We start from the raw sequence: 16,338 nt of genomic DNA on the forward strand, positions 1-16,338 counted from the left end.
TGTTTTTATCGTACTCAAAAACGGAATGACGATATTCTGGACATGGGCTTAAACAGGATTTTACTGTCAGAGCTTTTGTTGACTTGCTGTGGGTTACCTGGTATTTATTTGTCTATTTATGTTACACACTGTACACTTTTTTAGTCAAATAGGTTTATGTTTATATATTGATAGTACAGAAAGATATTTTGTATTTTTGCTTCTGGTTATCCAATTAATAAATTGGCTTTTTCTATACCTTTTTCTTTCAAATACAGTTGCACAGGTTTAGTAAGAGGGGCAGTTTTGTTGTTGTTGTTGTTTTTTGAAATCAGGAATGTTTTGAAAAATTTTGAGAACACCAGCATATAGGAAACTAAATGGAATAGAAATTATTTTTTCCAAATTATGTATCCATGAAAGTACTATTAATAGTCAAGCATATTTTCCTAGAGATTCTAGTAGTAACTTTATTTCTATAATTTAGCTTTACCTCGGTGACTTTAAAATAGTTCTAACAAGACATATTCTGTAATGCTTCAAGTATAATATTTTAACATGCTTAAAGAATTAAATACCGTGATGGGTAGAAATCTTCTAGAATACACAAATTATTAAATAAATTATGAGAACATAGTTATGTGACAAATGGGAACATTACTATAGAACACCTCTTCTTTTACCATAATAATTACACACCATTTGGCTTCCTAATGTTATGTTTACCTAGCAATTAGTTAGGCTCACAAATCATCATTAATAAATATTTAAAGAGAGCGAGCCCACTTTCCTTAGCTCTATATAATAGAAGTTTAGCTGCTAAAAGAGCATTGTATACAATAATAAAATAAGAGGTTTGATGTAACATTCAACTTGGTTTCCCTCTTTGATTTGTGAAAATGATTGTCACCTTATATCTTGGAACATAACTCCTTTTTTATCCCGTCAGTTTTCTTGAGTAAATCTGTTTGCATTGGAACTTACCTGTTCATATTATGTGCATAAAAATTTATTCTAAATGTAGACTCAAAAGGTCAGAGGCGTTCTAGTGCCTATAGTACTATACGTTCCTTGGTCTTTTGGAATTGTTAGTGCATGAAGTGATTTGGAAGCTTAAAGGGTACTTTCTTCCTCTGCCTTTAGTCTATCTCCTAAGTGCTGTATTATTGGCCTTCATGAAACAAAATTATGTCCAAATTGACACAATTCTCTGAGAATCAGGTTCATCTGATTGAAGCAAAACTGGATGTGTGGTATTTATTTTCTACTAACTGTGTTTATTTACAGGCAGAAATAGCCAGGCTAACCATTCATCATTTCATTCATTCAAAAACAATTACTGAATTTCTATTAAGTGCCAGGCATATAATCACCTCCAGAGAAAATGTATAGGCTGATAGTGTCCTTTTTCTTTTGTTTCTTTTTATTTTTTGCCCTTTGTAGAAACATAGTAACATTTCTAGATTTTTTTACTCTTGTGTATTTGAGGAGAATAAAGTTTACTTACAGACATAAGATAATGGGTTTCTTTTAGTAATTGAGACTCTGTTTTTTTAATGAGAGAATGGATTTAGTTGCAGTAATTCAACTGTAGGTGTTGTATTCATTTAAAAGAAATAATCTCCCATGTGGATGTGGTTTAAACCCTTCCAGCGTGCTCTAGTGAATGTTCTGCTTATACATGGCACTTTGGAAAGGAGTGTCATCACATGATGCCCCGGTACCTTGAAAGCATTTATTTTGTCTCCAAAAAGTGAGCGGTTTTAACTAAGATAGAAGATTGCTCATGAAAGAAAACAGAGCTGTTATTGCTAGTATTTTCTAATTGAATTTAAAACGTAACAGATGCCACGAAGAGACTGAAATTGTTGAAGCAATCTTCCCTGAACCTATAGGCTCAATAAAGAATTGGACTGATTCTAGAGGATGACTCCAAATTTCAGCAAACATTAATTTTTAGTTTCTGTCATGATATACTGAGCTTTTCTGTTGAATGTTGGAGTATTTGTTCAAGTCGGTAGATTTTGCATTTTTAATCTTCCTTAGAACTGTGGTGAATAATGGCCCCTGGCAGGAGATAATGAAATTTTCTTAATTTATATTTTCAAGCAGAAGCTTCAATTGAAAATGGCATCCTATGGCCTGGAGACATAGCTCTAGTGCAAGTTTCAGGGGAGATGCAATAATAATGCAGTGCCATCGAGACAGGGAATGATGGGACAGTGAAGAAGTAATTTAAGGAAGAAAAGAGAATGTACCAAAGCTTTATTGTAGCATATCTAATGATCTGCTGAAGATTCCCAATGGTTTTTGGAGCATGACTGGAGAAACTAATGTTATCTTGCCAAAACAGAAGCCCCTGCTTAATCAGCAGAACAAGGCTATTGATTAAAACACCTCTCACAATAGATTACACATGGAATCTCATCTCCATACTTTGCACTTGGTAAAGTGTAATAATGAGCATAAGATAATCAAAAGTAGAGTAAAAGCAATTTGTTGGGCATTGTACAATTCAAGATTAGAGTTGGAAAGGAAACAAATTTGCATGAATAGTGGGCCTGCTTTTAAAGCTGTACACAGGAAATCATTTGTGTAGTGTAGGAACTACTCTGGAGCAGTAAAAGATACTCTGCCCCTTTAAGGTTTGCAAATCTGTGTCCATCTTCTAGAAAGGAGTGTACTTATTGTTGATGTATTTATTGTTGTTAGTAATTCATATTTGTTGAGGCATTGTGCAGAGAGTTTGCCTGTGTTATCTATCCTTAAAAACAAACTTCTAAAGAAGGCTCAAAGGTTTAATACATTGCTTACGGACTCATAGTTTAAGTAAGCAGACAAACTGTAACTTAAATTGCAGGGTTTTTTCTGATTCTAAAGCCTCTGCTTCTATTTTTTTTTTTTTCCAACGTTTATTTATTTTTGGGACAGAGAGAGACAGAGCATGAACGGGGGAGGGGCAGAGAGAGAGGGAGACACAGAATCGGAAACAGGCTCCAGGCTCTGAGCCATCAGCCCAGAGCCCGACGCGGGGCTCGAACTCACGGACCGCGAGATCGTGACCTGGGTGAAGTCGGACGCTTAACCGACTGCGCCACCCAGGCACCCCAAGCCTCTGCTTCTAAACACTAATCTTCCCAAATAGCAAATGACTCCGCTTCTGAACAGAGTCAAATGATATGCTATATTGTTGTTTTTTATACTTTATTCCCAGATTATAAGTAATGTGTGCATTGAGCCCTCTTTCATTCAGTTTTAAAAGATTAAGGAAAAGCAACATATTAATAGTTTGTTTGCATTATTAATATTTCATTAGTGATGACTCACTATTATCTCCAAAATAAAAAAGATAATGTTTCTTCAAAGTACTGCTAATTTGGGCATGACAGTTTCTAAGGTAATTTCCATGTAGTAGTATGTAAATTAATGATAATACACATTTATAAAATGCCTTTTCATCAACTACACCTTTTTGTTGGCAACGTTTATCCTAATTTTAAAAATGATTGTGGATGCTTTGAAAGTTAATATTGAAATCTGAGAATATTGATTACATCTGGAAGGTAAAATACACAGTTTTAATACTTTAACTTTTACTATCTGCTAATTGTAATGGTTAAGAGATTCATTAGATACTTTGTATTTTTCTCTTACATATTATGCACAAACCTGAAGAATATCACTGACTTTAAATGTTACACTCTAAATTTAAAAAAAAACAAATCTATCAGCATACTTTTATGCATGAGAAGTAAACTAATAAAGCATTAATCTCCAAAATCATGCGGGTTTATTTTCTTAAGATTTTGAGATGTACAAATGACTTCATTCCCAAATAGAATTTTTTTTTTCATTTAGAGTAGAAAGACTTGCAGGAATGAATTTTAAACTGATTTTTAAAATTCAGGGTTTTTGCTCCATTAAAAGCAGCTTTACGACCTATAAAGTAGGATTTAGGATTTTCTTCATGGTAGAGGATGAGTTTATGATTAAAATATAAGTTTTATGAATATTAATGTAAGAAAATACTTTTATTCTGGTGTTTGAATTTGGTAATGTTATAAAGCATTTATTACTGGATTTATTTTAGTTAACATGGAGTTCTCAGGATGAATGTTGTACTTTGCTTTTTACATTTGTAAGAAAATTAGAGGAAAAAATATTCAATATGATAGAAAGTTGCAATCTAAAATAATGTGTAGAAATATTAATATAGGTGAAAATTTTGATAGAGGTTTTAAAACACTGATGTTTTTCACATCAGTGAAATTAGCTTTTTGTCTATACATGCCAACTTCTGGAAATTTTTGGAAGTATGCTTAGAATATTAAAAATGACTAAATGCTTAGAATTTGAGACAGAGTGCTTATTCTGTACCTCCACATTTATTTACTGTGTGGTGTTATTATTTGCAAGGGCTGCTTTTATGCCCCTTTAGTTCTAAAAATGATATATTGTCTTCCTGTAGTTTAGTCACGTATTAAAATTTATTTTGAGAAAGAAGTCGAAGGTTATATATAGAAAAATTTACAGTGATTACAGTGGATCTTTTTGTTGTTGTCATTCTTAATGACATCCTTCCAGGAAACATAGTGTCTTTTCATAGATTGTCAAAAATTTTATTTCCAGATTTATTTAGTGTTAGAAATTTTCATTGGCTAGCAAATATTAGGAAAAGATTATACTTGCCTTTAGTTGTTAAAAATGGGTGTACAGGTCATGTATACCTGTACTTAGAAATTATACTAATATAGACCCTCCATGTTAGGAATTTATGGATAAATAACTAGCCTGCTTGCTCAAAATTGCAGCTGCTAAAACCCTTGATTCTTTTGAATAAAATTAGCAAGAGAAGAAGACATGTTTAACACTGTAAACTCTATTAAGAACTTGCTGCTTAAATTATACTCATAGCTTAATGATTTTGTTTCATTTGTAATTTAATAAGATTTATAGAGCAAAAAGCATGAGTTTCCAAATATATTTATTCAAAGTCTGACTTGTCTTAACACAGTGGTTCTCATATGCCAGAATCATTTGCAGATCTAGTTAAAAAACAGAGTGCTGGTTAGTTATTTGCCTCTGGAGTTTCCTAGTCTGTTGATCTTGGGTGGGACCTGAGCGTGTTTTTCTAACAAGTTCCCAGTTGATGCTGGTGCTCCTGGTCTAAGGACCACATTTTGAAAGTCAGTGCTTTGACTATTTTAATTCATCTGTGCATCTTTACAAATACAAAATAAAATAAAGTAAAATAAGATCAGTTATTTAAATCTGAAGTGTTTAAAATATATGTAGCATTAATTTTTTATGACAGTGATTGTATTCAAGTCGTAACTAAAAATCCACCTATTTAAAAAAAAACTTTATTCTTCTGCCTTATTCTCATTCATACTTAATTTTTACGCTCCACATGTAAGAAAAGTCATTTTTAACATAATGAATCCACATAGTATTACCAAAATATGCTGATAATGTGATGGTTAATACAGCCATACCTTTACCAGTAAGTCTTCTTCCGTAGGGGAAGAAGGAGAACATGATGCAGGGACTATGCCCAGGACTGAGAATACAAGCAACTGAATGCCTTTCTTTTCTTGGCTTAGTTGTACCTTTTCATTTTCATTAGAATGAAAACTTGAAGCAGAGCAGTTGGTGGGAATTTACTTTGCTTCTGTGGCTAATTGCTTTCTCTTTCCCTATCTTCTTAAATGATAGCAGTTTACAGTTTTACAATCTTACTAACAATATACTGGTTAAGGAGTTTTCAGATTTTTCTGAGTCCTAACAGCTCACATTGGAATTTTCTTTCCTCTTGTGTCCCCAAACTTACTCAATTTGGAAACTTAAGGCTCTCGCTTCATTCACAAATGAATGTACATAGTGGTATTTTATTTCCATCATTTGGTCCTCTGAAAGCTTCAGTATTTTTTTTTTTTTGCCATGAGGCAAGATACCGGTATGCAAATCTGATAGTTTTATACTTCTTACAGTTGTTTTCCTCTTCTTGCTAACACTTTACTGTTTTAGCCCCTAAATTTCACTTTTTCTCAAGATTAATTTCTAGTACTCCTGATGTATAAAAGAAACATTTTTGACATCATGGGAAACTATGAATTTTATAAATGTATATAATTTTATTTGCAAGAACTCCATTAAGCCTCCTTACCTTCAATTTTACTTACAAATATGGCTCTATAACACTTTTTTCTGTCTTAAAGTGTTTTTGTACAATGTGATTATTAAAAGAAATTAAAATGTGGTTGATATAAATTATGGTAATTGCTTTTGACATTAATTTGAACTTATAGCTGTGGTCAGGTAACTAATGCACAAAAAGATCTGAAAAAGTAAATATGAGCAATTATTTTTCATTGTATGGTGTTGGTCTCTTTTAAACAAAATGTAATGGAAGCAGAAATACTTGTCCTTTATATACTTCTTGCAAACATCCTGTGACATTGAAAAATATGAAATAAAGATATTTTTGGTTTCATATTGCAGTCATACTTATCTGATCATCTGGGGAAAAATGGATAATTATCAATGTCATCTTTATTTTTGAAAAATGAGATAAATTCCCAAACCCTTTGAGCTATATCCTCCTTCACACACTTGGTCCAAAATCCTTCACACTCTTGGTCCATTTCATCCTTAAGTACAGTCCCCTTACTTTAACCATGTTTACCCAAAAACATGGCAGGATTTTGTTGAGTGGCTATAAAATGTATACCAAGGGAATATAGAAAAGAGAAGTCTAACTCATAGGGGTTTGGATTTGTTTGTTTCTTAAAGGTGTGGGAATGAGATAAAGGGGGGTCCTTGCAGGTATGAATAAATATAAGGAAGGAAATAAAAGCACTTTAGTTTTTGATAAGGACAGGTAGTGGTTGAGTCTCTTGATCCTGGAAGATCAAGAAACTTGATCTTGAACAAAGTGGTGAACTTGATTGTTGTAAAATCTAAGAAAGAGGAAAATGAACCATTAGTTGAACTATTAGATACTGATTTATTGAGGAATCTAAAATTCATCTGCTGTTTAAAATTTTAAGATATATAATTGGTTCTGTGATTCATGTTAAAATAATTCATTTACACTAGTGGAGAATCATTGGCACGTTTCTTCAAATGACTGAACCAATTGAAGAGAAATACAGATAACAAGAGTAAAACATGATGTTGCCTAAGAATGTGACACTGCACCACTTACATTGTCCACGCTTTTGAAAATTATTTTATATGGTATAGTTTAAAAAATATATGGCATACAGTATTCTAGATTAATTGTGGTAAAAGTTATCATTTGTATCTGTACAAGTAATATTATAGTTTATGTAATATTTAAGACTTTTGTTTGAAGTTTATTGTATATACCTTGACCTATAAATGTACCTGTTTGGTCCTGTAGAAGTTTTCAGGTCTTGCTGCTCTTCAGGATGAATCCACCTGGTTTGAGTTGAGATGGCTCTGACTTAAGGTGCCTGACTTAACATACCTATCCCTTTTAATGCAGTTCTTCTTCTGCTGTCCTTTAGTTAGTTGTCATGCTAACAAAAAAACAAACAAACAAAACAACTGAGCCGCTTTTTCATTCTTTACTTGCCATTTTATAGTCTGGTTATTTTATGCACTGTAGAATATCTGATATTCAAATTGTTGAATAAATTTTGTTATAATGCTCTTGTTCTGCTTGCTTGGCCTTCTTAATTTAGGTACTATCAGAAAATATAATAAAACCATGCAAACATTACATTGTGTTGAGTTGCAATCAAGTCAAATTATAAAGGGGAATAGTTCCTGCCTTTATAAAGCTTATAAAAAGAACATTTTGAGAAATTTATAGAACTCAAATGAATATCATCTTGCCTGAAATTCTACCTTAATCCTAATACTCTCCATGAATTCACAACACAGAAATAGAATACTTCCAATAGTAATAAATAGGGCATGATAGACATCATGTTAGTGCCATTCTCTTCCATGTTTCATTTCAGAGAGCATTAATTTAGAAGAATCTAGGTTCATGGTGATGCCATATTTAGTGTGAGCGCATTGTGGTCTGTGAACGAAACAAGAGTCACAACAGTCTTAGACACAGTATGTGCCAGGCACTGTGCTAACTGCTTAAAATGTGCCCTGTCATATATCAAGCCAGAGCATGGAAGGTGTGCTCTATGAACTTGGGATCTGGTATGGAAGAATGTAGAAAGTGCCTGGAATACAAAACTTATCACAAAACCGATTGAGAGAATAAACTTAAAAACCTGGCTCCTTCTTTGTTTCAGTATGTTCTCAAAACTTACTTTCAAGCTATTCAGTTTATGACTCTGTTTCTGTTCATGGTATCATTTTTAATTGTTATTTTAATTTTTAAATACAACTGTACTGTTAAGTTTTTTTTTAGTATATGTTTAATATGCTAAAAATTCCAATTAAATGTGTAATAGAATAATAGAGAACTGTTAGTTGCTTCCTTTTTACTTTGAGTTAAAATTTAGTGTGGCCCATGGTATAGAAATATTACAACAAAAAGAAAAATAGGATTTTTATAGCTCTTTATTTTTTTTTCAACTTTTTTTTTTTTTTTTTTTTGGGACAGAGAGAGACAGAGCATGAACGGGGGAGGGGCAGAGAGAGAGGGAGACACAGAATCGGAAACAGGCTCCAGGCTCCGAGCCATCAGCCCAGAGCCTGACGCGGGGCTCGAACTCATGGACCGCGAGATCGTGACCTGGCTGAAGTCGGACGCTTAACCGACTGCGCCACCCAGGCGCCCCTATAGCTCTTTATTTAAAATAATGTAGAGCAACCTAGTATCAGTTGATTTTTTTGTTGTTGTTTTATGGTACTAGTTGCTTAAAGAAAATGTGGATCAGTTCTTTATTAGATTTCTTTATTAAAAACAAACAAGTCAGTGATTACGTTACACAAATTTGATTTGTTTTGTTTTCCAGGTGCAACAATAGAACACAGTGTATAGTAGTTACTGGGTCAGATGTATTTCCTGATCCATGTCCTGGAACATACAAATATCTTGAAGTCCAGTATGAATGTGTCCCTTACAGTAAGTATGAAGTTTGTAGTTTTCACTTTCTCTAGCATTCCTCGTTGATGCTGAAAGACTACACATGTGAAAGAAGCATATGTTTATGGCCTACAAAACCATTATGCATGCAGAGCACTAACAGACTCGGGCCTCCAATTAGCTTCATGAAGTGTGGAAGGAAGCCATAGTGTGATGCTGGCCAAGTGTCTGTCTGTGTTCTTAAGTGTTTGGCTTTTAAGACTAGTGTTTTTCCAGAAAACAAACTTGAATTAGCTATTCAGTAGGGCAGATAGAAATCTGTACTTTTGCCCAATACCAGTTGCTGACAAATTGGTTTGGCTCACAGTTTTCTAAAGAAGGAATTGACTTTGGTTTTAATCGTGAGCTACTTGAATGGCTACCTGCTGTCGTGGTAACTTTAGTGCCTGGTAAAAGCTACCATTGTAGTAACTGAGGCAAGTGCTTTCCTGTTTTGTTTCCTTGTCCTTATAGGAGCATTTCTTTACCAGATTGTGTTGAAATCTTAACAGGAAATAAAATAGACATAACAAAGCCTTGATTATACTTCCATTTTTAATTTGACAACATCCATTAGATCCTGTAGAGGGACATTTAAAATTTAGTTGGAAATTTCATAAGTAGTCTTTAGCTAATGCTCTAATTCTGTGTAGTTCTCCTCCTAATTTCAGAATTCATACTGATAAATTGTATTCTTTACTTTCAATAGAAAAAAGCACTTTAGACAACTAAAAGTTTCAGTATACTACCTAATTTTCACAGGCTAGTTTGTTTGATAGTGTTCTTGTCTTCGTTACTGGAAAACAAGAGGTGTCTGTCACCTTAATTCATAGGCATTTGAATTGAGAGTTCTTTAACAGCAGTTTTATTGATTTGCGATAGTTTTATACACTGCTCTCCTTAAAAAACAAGATTTAAACTAAATAAAGAAATTGCTTTTTCCAGAACCTCAACAACTAGATCACTAGTTCTGACAGATTTATATGTCCAAACTATCAATATTTCTAAAACCAGAGGGCTGAATTCATATGGATATAGGATGTCCAATATGGTAGTAATACTTTCTTACACATCCTGTGAAGGCGTGGTCTCTTTTTCCTCTGCCCACAGTTTTGATAAATTGGCTTTTTGTGGGTATCAGTTAAAGGCCAAACACAGATTATCTTTTCTTTTCATCCCTGCTCTGTGTTCCTGTGTTACTGTGAAATGGATGCTTTTTATGTTTTCAGTATTTTCTATACCATTTGTAGGATTGGAAGCCTACTGAGTGCACTGATCTTTATACCATTTCTCTTATGTGTAGTGTTGGTGGCTTACATAATCATTCTCCTGTGCCACTAGAGGAATACTGTATTCTTTTGAGCTAACCAAAATTTTGTTCCGTAAAGTTGCTTTCATTTGAATTTATCATGGTTTCTGTCCTCAAATTAGAAAAGGAATACAGCATCCATTCCCAAACAGTGGAATCAGTCAGAGCTGCCAAGAATTGTCTTTCTGGAGCCAGTTCCTGTAACCTAGTCTATAGACCAAGAACAGTGTTAAGCAAATATTATTTTCAGACTCTTAAGTTATTTCTTGCTCTGTTTAAGAAAGAAAAATGTGGATATCTTCTGGAACATCTAACTTTCAAAATTTTACTTTTTCAGTTCTCCAGAAGTGTTGTATATTGTGCACTAAACTTGCAAATAGCTATACTCAGAGAAGTATTTGTTCTTTTTAGTTTTTGTCCTTAAAAAAAAAAAAAACAAAAAAACCAGTAATTAATTTGCTGTTATCTTTCTAGATGTTTGCACGAATCAGAAATAAGTCTGGCTTTTTTTTTTTCAAATTATGCCATGTGAACAAATAGAATTATAATTCCTATATACTGTACAGTTGTGACACACTATAAATTGCATGGTTTTCACTAATATTAAAATTTAATGCAAAAGATCTTTTTAGATTGTTTTGATCTTAGGTAGGATCGTGTTTTTCCTTACCTCTTTTCCCCATTTTCCTCTCATTTTGTTTCTTTATGCTTCTGTCATAGCCATCTCTTACACTTTTATTTTTCCCTTTCCCCTTGTTTTAATAGTGTTTTGTGCGTTGTATCATTTGCATACCCCTCTTAAACTTTGTATAGCTGATAAAAATTGTCACTATAACATTTATTATATGTCATTTACCACCTGGCTTTATGCCAGTTTCTATCCAAAGCAAATTCTCTAGGAATTCATACATCTGAAACTATATCCTCCTTTTTAAAAAATGTCCAAAAATTTCCCATGATTTTTGAAAATCTTAAAATGAATTTACTTAACAGAGTTTATTAGAAATGCTATTGTTTGTTTTACTCTTTATTATGGACAGGCACATGTAATATAATATGTGACATTTACACCTGCTCAGATAATGCCCGTGTCAAAAATGTGTGTATCCAGAGTATCTTTTATCGCTAACAGAAATGTTAGTAAATGAATATATGTGTGTTTAAAGGAAGTCTTAAGGATCTTGTAGGATAAAAGAGAATAATTATTATACTTTCATATTTTACAGTCAAGATTTGGCTTCAGTTTTTGTGCCCTCTTTTTCAAATTGTCATCAAATTATACAAGTTATGCCATAATTTTAGCTATGTTTTCTTCATTAGAATGACCATTACTATTGATTAAATATTTTTCGTGAATAAGTGTGATATTATTCAAAATGAAATAGTGTGTCACTTCAGGTACAGAGTATGTAGGCTTAAGTTTGTTTGGGTCAATTTTGTGTCTTGCATATCCATGTAGTTGTCCTCCACTGATGTTAGTGGGTCATGTATTTATGTTTGGTCTATAGAATAGTAAATGTATTGTTACGAATTAATTCATACAGTCCTGTAAGACAAGTTGCAATATACATTTGGCATGTGAAGAAGAATGCTGGTTTTATTAATTTTATTGTATTTTTATATTCTTCTGGGTTGATGGAGTTTGGGCTTGTTTGACAGATATCTATCTGTCCTTTGAGTTTTCATAAAAATCATAATATAAAGACTTTTGTTTTCAATACCCATATCTTATGTGACTCATCAATCATCAAAAGTTTTTAGATCATTTTTACATTTGGGTGTTACTTCTGTTTTCATCAGAACTATAAATTATGTACAATTTATCTACATTTTATTCTCTTTAATATGTGATATCAGTTAAATCACAAAAGAAGAATTCCCTATTTAATATTTTGCTAAGTAAATGCACTGTCATTTTAGTGTATTACATGATAAAGCCTGGCCATTTTCAATTTATAGAAAACAAATATACTTTATAAATTCTTTATTGAACTTGTTTTAAGTTCTGTTCTAAATATGTAACATATTTTAAAATGTATTATTCCCATCCTTTACATTTACTTGATTTACTCAGTAAAATCATCCTTTCCTCAAAAAAAGAATACAGATCTGTATATAAATATAGACTGAGAAGTCACAACACTAATGATTTCTCTTATGCTCATTTTCCCACGACGCCCTTCCGTTATTGATTCTAAGCAGGTATAAGATTGCTCTTCCTTGAGGAGTAAGTTTAGAACTAGTGGTTTATGAAAAAAGAACTGTTTCGTATCAGTAACACTGAACTTACTTTTACCTGATATAGTCAGAGTTACACATGGTAGAGCAAGTATGTTTCCTGAAAGTGGTTAAGTAGACCCAAGTCAGATGGGAAGGTGGTAGCGTAATGCAAAAGGTTATACACGCTATTCCTATGGCAAAAATATTTGTGTGATATTTCCCCCTGAGGTATTTCAGGAGGTCAGTATTTAATCTTGATGAATTATTATAATTTTTAAAAATTAATCAAGCTAAGACATCTTAATGAAATGTGCAACTACAGTATCTTTGAATAATCAATTTGGAGATGGAGTATTAGCACACCCTAACGCATTTTAATAAGGAAAGAGGGAGAATCACAGACATTAATCTGGTCACTTTATGAAATTCAGGCAACATACTTCAAGGCCTACATACAGTCTAAAATAGTGTTTTATGGGTTGTTATTATTACAATTCTATTTACCAGGAAGAATCTTACATAGCAACCTTCCTAACTGTATAATCCGTTTCTTTAGACTTCTTGGAGGGAGGATTTTTTTTTCTCATATAACTGTACTAATCAGGTTTGTTTTATGAAAGCATTTACCTTTTATGGGGTCTGTGGAGTCAAGGTATTTGCTTTGAATGCTCGGTATGATTGTCGCTGCATGCTAGCTTGCTTTCTGTGTAAATTGATGATGGTAGACGATGTCATAATAAGCTAACCATAATTCTTTCTTCCTTTTTCTCCTTGCCTACTCTGCTTGCTTTTTCCTTGTATGTATTTTGCTTACTTTTTTAAAAAATAGACTTAATACTACAAGTTTGAGATATGTGATACAGAGAATTTAATAAGAATTTTATAATATAAAACCTACAAAAATTTAAATAAGTAAATTTACTAATTCTTAATGGGGAAGAAAGGTACTATGTTACCCCACCCTTAAAAATCCTTATTGGGGTAGCAGGAGAGATATATTTATTCCAAAAAGGAGGCATTTTTTCCTTATAATTAAAATGGATTTTTCTAGAAATGAAAGATTAAAAAAATGAAATGTACTAAGATACATAATTATATATATTTCTTCTTACATAAATATCTTAGAAAAGAATGTTAAAATATAACCATATCAGTATTCTTTAAATCAGACCTAAGCTCCACAATTGAGTTATTTTTATAAATATATTTTCCTGTTGTTATGCTTACCTGTTTTTATCAATTTAATAATGAGTTCATATGATAGATGGGGATGATATACCTTTGCATGCATTTGTGCCTGTAGCATACATAGATACAGTAAAACTTGGTAAAAATGCTGAGCGACTTGGAAAGGCAAGAGTATATATACCATGCATTAGTGAAGAGTTTCATTATTTATTCAGGTACCCTAAGTGAAACAACATGCCAACATATTTGTATTGCCTCCTTAATCTACTAAAATCATTGATCCATGTTCTTTTATGTAACTTTAGAATCTTTCTCCTGCTAGGTTTTCCTGTTGTGTGTTTCTCTTTATCCAAAGTAGTACAGCTCTTATTCTTCCTATATTTAGCATCTATTACGAATTCAGTCTTAGACTAATAGTCAATTTATTTTAATCTTTTTTCTTTTTTCCTTGCACTTTTTTTTTGTTTCTCTTCCGATGCTTAAAATAGAAGTGGAGCAAAAAGGTAAATAACGTATACATTCTGAACCCCAGCTCCCTGTTATGTGCCTTATGGATGTTACCTCCTCCCTTCCCTCTCCCCACAATACTCCTGACATTAAAGTAATCAGCAGGATCTCATAAATGCACCTCATAAAGAAGTCGACTGTTTACAGTGAAATTATATGACTGCTAAATCTGGTGATGGGGTAAAAATTCTGAAGTCGGCCAGGGGGAGCTGCTCCTCCATTCTGTGTTTCTTTTTCACCCTTTATCTCTTTTTCTGACACCTTTGGATATTTTATTATTAAAGTGTCATCCTGCCTGGCTTCCAGAACCCTCTCCATAGCATGCCATGGTTCCAGGGTCTCCTGGTCGTTTCATCTCTGCTTTTCTTGTATTTACTTTTCTCTGTTCCTAATTACATTTTCCGAATATTTACGTTTCTTCAATTGAAGAACCTTTGTTTTCAGTCTAACTTTATAAAAGTTCTAAATAAACCTTCACATTGGGTTTTTGTTTTATTTGCTTTATTTTGGTGTTTTGCTTTTTGAGGGTTTATAAGTGTGCTAGGGGAAGGAGGATACAAAGCTGGGACTAAATATTTTGTACACTGCTATGCACAAAGCTTAAAAGTTTTAAAGTATAAATTACCAAATCAAAAGCTTGAAAACACATAGCAAAAGTGCACATTGTCAACTTAGCTGTGAATGATCTTAAACTTAGGTTTGCCCTTACGAAAACAAACCCCAGCCACTTTGTATGCTGGTACATTGATTATGGTAACTTGAAGAAGGAAAGGTGGTACTTGTATTAAGTATAAATTACAAAAAAATCAAATGTTAATAAAACAAATTTTTTTCTCTTTTGATTTATGATCATTAAAACTTGTGTTTGCCTGTTTAATTTTTTAACTTGGCTTAATTGTTGTCTTTTCTCTGTGACTGTTAGTTTTTGTGTGCCCTGGGACCTTGAAAGCAATTGTGGATTCACCATGTATATATGAAGCTGAACAAAAGGCAGGTGCTTGGTGCAAGGACCCTCTTCAGGCTGCAGATAAAATTTATTTCATGCCCTGGACTCCCTATCGTACCGATACTTTAATAGAATATGCTTCTTTAGAAGATTTCCAAAACAGTCGCCAAACAACAACATATAAACTTCCAAATCGAGTAGATGGTACTGGATTTGTAGTATATGATGGTGCTGTCTTCTTTAACAAAGAGAGAACAAGGAATATTGTGAAATTTGACTTGAGGACTAGAATTAAGAGTGGAGAGGCCATAATTAACTATGCCAACTATCATGATACCTCACCATATAGATGGGGAGGAAAGACTGATATCGACCTAGCAGTTGATGAAAATGGCTTATGGGTCATTTATGCCACTGAACAGAACAATGGAATGATAGTTATTAGCCAACTAAATCCATATACTCTTCGATTTGAAGCAACGTGGGAGACTGTGTATGACAAACGTGCTGCATCAAATGCTTTTATGATCTGCGGAGTCCTCTATGTGGTCAGGTCAGTTTATCAAGACAATGAGAGTGAAACAGGCAAGAATGCAATTGATTACATTTACAATACCCGATTAAACCGAGGAGAGTATGTAGATGTTCCTTTCCCCAACCAATACCAGTATATTGCTGCAGTGGATTACAATCCTAGAGATAACCAACTCTACGTGTGGAACAATAACTTCATTTTACGATATTCTCTGGAGTTTGGTCCACCGGATCCTGCCCAAGGTAAGAACGTTTGCTTGCTAATGCTCATGTCTTTATGAATAGCTTACTTTTAAAAGACTCAGAGGTTTTTTGTGTTTTTTTTTTTCCTGTCCGTTTTCTTCCCCTTTTCATGGTTAAAGCTCAAAGGATGATGTCGTGGTATTTCATGTTGGCACGTAGTGTGTACATTTTACCCTTTTTTTGGCCCATTTTCTTTCTTTGAATTTTTTCATTTAAATGTTGACTTCAAAAAATTGTAACATCATTAGTCGGTTTTGTTTTGCATTGCTAAGAATGTAATACCAGCTACGCACCTGTTAGCTTTGTGTTTTTTTTGTTTTTTCTTTTCCTATTCCTACCTGACTTCTGAAT

At 33.1% G+C, this 16,338-nt stretch overlaps 1 protein-coding gene across 31 annotated transcripts in view; it reads left to right on the top strand.

Moving 5' to 3' along the window:
* Positions 1–16,338, top strand: part of ADGRL2 (adhesion G protein-coupled receptor L2) — a 631,707-nt gene that overhangs the window by 566,734 nt on the left and 48,635 nt on the right. For 24 of the 31 annotated variants that reach the window (XM_086717375.1, XM_086717376.1, XM_086717378.1 and 21 more), the window contains 3 exons: positions 8,931–9,040; positions 14,246–14,260; positions 15,187–15,987. In XM_086717375.1, coding sequence (XP_086573501.1) covers positions 8,931–9,040; positions 14,246–14,260; positions 15,187–15,987 — 926 coding nt within the window. The remainder of the gene's footprint in view (positions 1–8,930; positions 9,041–14,245; positions 14,261–15,186; positions 15,988–16,338) is intronic. The other 7 variants (XM_086717383.1, XM_086717386.1, XM_086717388.1 and 4 more) reach the window with 1 other exon arrangement.

This window comes from Puma concolor, chromosome C1, assembly GCF_028749965.1.
Source record: "Puma concolor isolate L17-30 chromosome C1, mPumCon1.1.hap2, whole genome shotgun sequence".
NCBI classification, from domain to species: domain Eukaryota; kingdom Metazoa; phylum Chordata; class Mammalia; order Carnivora; family Felidae; genus Puma; species Puma concolor.